Source organism: Impatiens glandulifera, chromosome 4, assembly GCF_907164915.1.
Source record: "Impatiens glandulifera chromosome 4, dImpGla2.1, whole genome shotgun sequence".
Taxonomy (NCBI): Eukaryota; Viridiplantae; Streptophyta; class Magnoliopsida; order Ericales; family Balsaminaceae; genus Impatiens; species Impatiens glandulifera.
In genome coordinates this window covers 2751431-2753999 of record NC_061865.1, presented here as the reverse complement: position 1 = coordinate 2753999, position 2569 = coordinate 2751431, and the positions used below count along the sequence as shown (strand labels likewise).

Sequence of the window (2569 nt, the reverse complement as noted above, 5' to 3'; positions counted from 1 at the left end):
AATTTAATTACCGAATTTAATTGAATTGAGAGTTTTGGCTTGTGTTTTTCGTAAACAATCGTCGGGTTGACTATTGATTTTCTAAAATTAGGTAATCAAAATTATCACTTTGTTAAAATTTGATAGAGTCAAATTAGTGGAATTATATTTTTTTAGTTATTTATAAATGTTTTGGTTTTTATTTAATATATTTTATTTTAATATTTGTGTAAAATATTTTATTTTAATAAATTTGACTTACAATTCTCCATCCTAACTCTTGATAATGAGAGACTATTCTAGTTTAAAATATATTAATGAGTTTAAAAGAAATAAAAATTATCAATAAAAGAGATTCAATGCATGTTTAATGAACACTCAATATAAATATTGTAAATGGAATAAATTTGACTAAAATATTATTGTAAACATAAATGAAGTTAACAAATATGTATTTATTATTATTATTAAATGAAGTTAACAATATTTATTATTATTATTATTATTATTATACAGCATCAACAAATCCAATTATGGATTTTCCATAATCAAATACAATATGATAACGAGCCATGAATATGTCCCCCAAAATCCTTCATAGAATATATTAATCATACATTCATCAATATATATTTTATTTTTTCATTTTAACAAGAAAATGAAAAGAGATTGGGTCAAACCAGAGTTGTAAATCATCCTCATTGGAAATAAAGCCACTTCGGCATTTTTCAGCAGCACCTTCTCCAATCTTCCATATATACTAATTTAGAACAAATTAAATATTTTATCAACAAGTTCAATAAGAAAACAAATTACGTAACAATTAAGGTAAAATAAGATAGATATTAATTACCTCCTTAGACGAGAGAGTAAAATCTCTACCACCAATTAAAAATGAAACTATAGACATTGAGGAAATTTGCGAACAATCCACAATTGATGTTTGCAATAGTCTTGTCAGTGAATCACATAGTTGATGTAAACATTCTTTTTATAATTTATTTGATTTTAATGTTAATTTAAATTATTTTAAGTGAAAACAATAAATATTTACCTTATTAACATAATTTAAAATATTATTTTTTATTTGATTCCTCACTAGCTGACTCTCCATCCACACAACTATCATTTCACAAGTATTGCACGTACCATGTACTATTATTACTTTTCTCGATACTCTTAGTTCCATTAACTGGGCATAATCCAATCAGGGAACAAATTTTCTTAGCCTATTAAAAGTTAAGACAACATTAAAATTTGTATATTTTAAGGAAAATCAATTTTAATAACAAAAATAACAACCTCTCCTAGGAGCATTTTTAGAATGGTTTGTCCATATTCTTCAACGATTGACTTGCATTGAACGATTGACTTGTTGCATTCAGTGATTGACTTGCATTCATGACTTAAGTGATTCCAATTTCATGGTTTATCATGGTAATCACAGCCTACACTTATTAAAATCATTTATTATTTACAGCCATTGTATTAACAATAAAATAAAATCATTTTTCGGTATGGCGGACCGGATAACAAAGAACTTCTAGAATTCACAATTGCAGAACAATCAGATCTGCAAACACCTTAAAAATGTACCCTATTATCAATAAATGACATGTTCTCTTTTTTTTCATGCCACCAACCTGACCTCTCATTAAACATTATCTCTTAGTTTAAGAAATGACCTCTTCTTTTATGAATGATCGATGAAAGAACTTACCTATTGAATGACCATTGATTGAAACATCATTCATATCAAACTTCAAGAGCAAACACATTATATAAGGTTATAAAAAAACAACCATACAAATTAAAAATATTTATATAAGTTTCCCAACCTCCCAATAACCCTTGCGGGTCACAGGGACATAAGTATGGTTCCCCTTGTGATGCTTTGGATCAATCCCACCAAACACAAGTTCACCTCCTTCCTCTTCTTTTTTGTTTCTATTAAGCCAAAATGAGAACACTGAATTCTGGATCAGACCCTGGTTCATCATATTGTACCTGCAAATATGAGAGGTTACTCCTTATCTTAAGAGAAATATCACAACAAATTTTAATTTATCATAAAATGGTGCATACCATACTGGAACAACACCTAAATGTGATAGCTCCTGAAATCCAAGGCCAATAATGCCATCATACTTGGAAAACACGAAACCGGGCAGTGCTGTTGCTTCAATGAAGTCCTGTAGTTGTAGAAAATTTAAGTATAGTATTAGTATTAAAGAAATTATGATTTGTAAAATCTATGAAAGGCTAATGTTGTATATATAACCTGATTCTTGATTATTAAACCACCAACTATAACATTGTCTTGGCTAAGCCTGCCAGACATTGAACCTTGATTATACTTTATCTCAGCAAATTAATGTTCCTGTGCAAAACAACAACATTATTATGTTTCAAGTCAATGTTATCTTCATGATTACATGAAGTTATTTCTATAAAAGTTGCAACAGACACCAACCGTTCTTTTTATACGTTTTTGAACGACGGGATAGTATTTGTTATTTTTAAATGTTCTTGAACAACGGGCAGAGAAACACCAACGCTGCAGCAGAAACAGAGGCAAATTTACCACAAT

At 28.6% G+C, this 2569-nt stretch overlaps 1 protein-coding gene across 1 annotated transcript; it reads right to left on the bottom strand.

The window, feature by feature from the left end:
- Window positions 1-487: 487 nt before the first annotated feature.
- Window positions 488-2320, bottom strand: LOC124933825 (aspartic proteinase A3-like). Its single transcript, XM_047474265.1, has 5 exons — window positions 2261-2320; window positions 2065-2171; window positions 1818-1986; window positions 660-739; window positions 488-572 (listed from the first exon to the last, which is right to left on the bottom strand). Exons 1-5 carry the CDS (start codon window positions 2318-2320, stop codon window positions 488-490), a joined length of 501 nt encoding a protein of 166 aa, XP_047330221.1.
- Window positions 2321-2569: the final 249 nt, after the last annotated feature.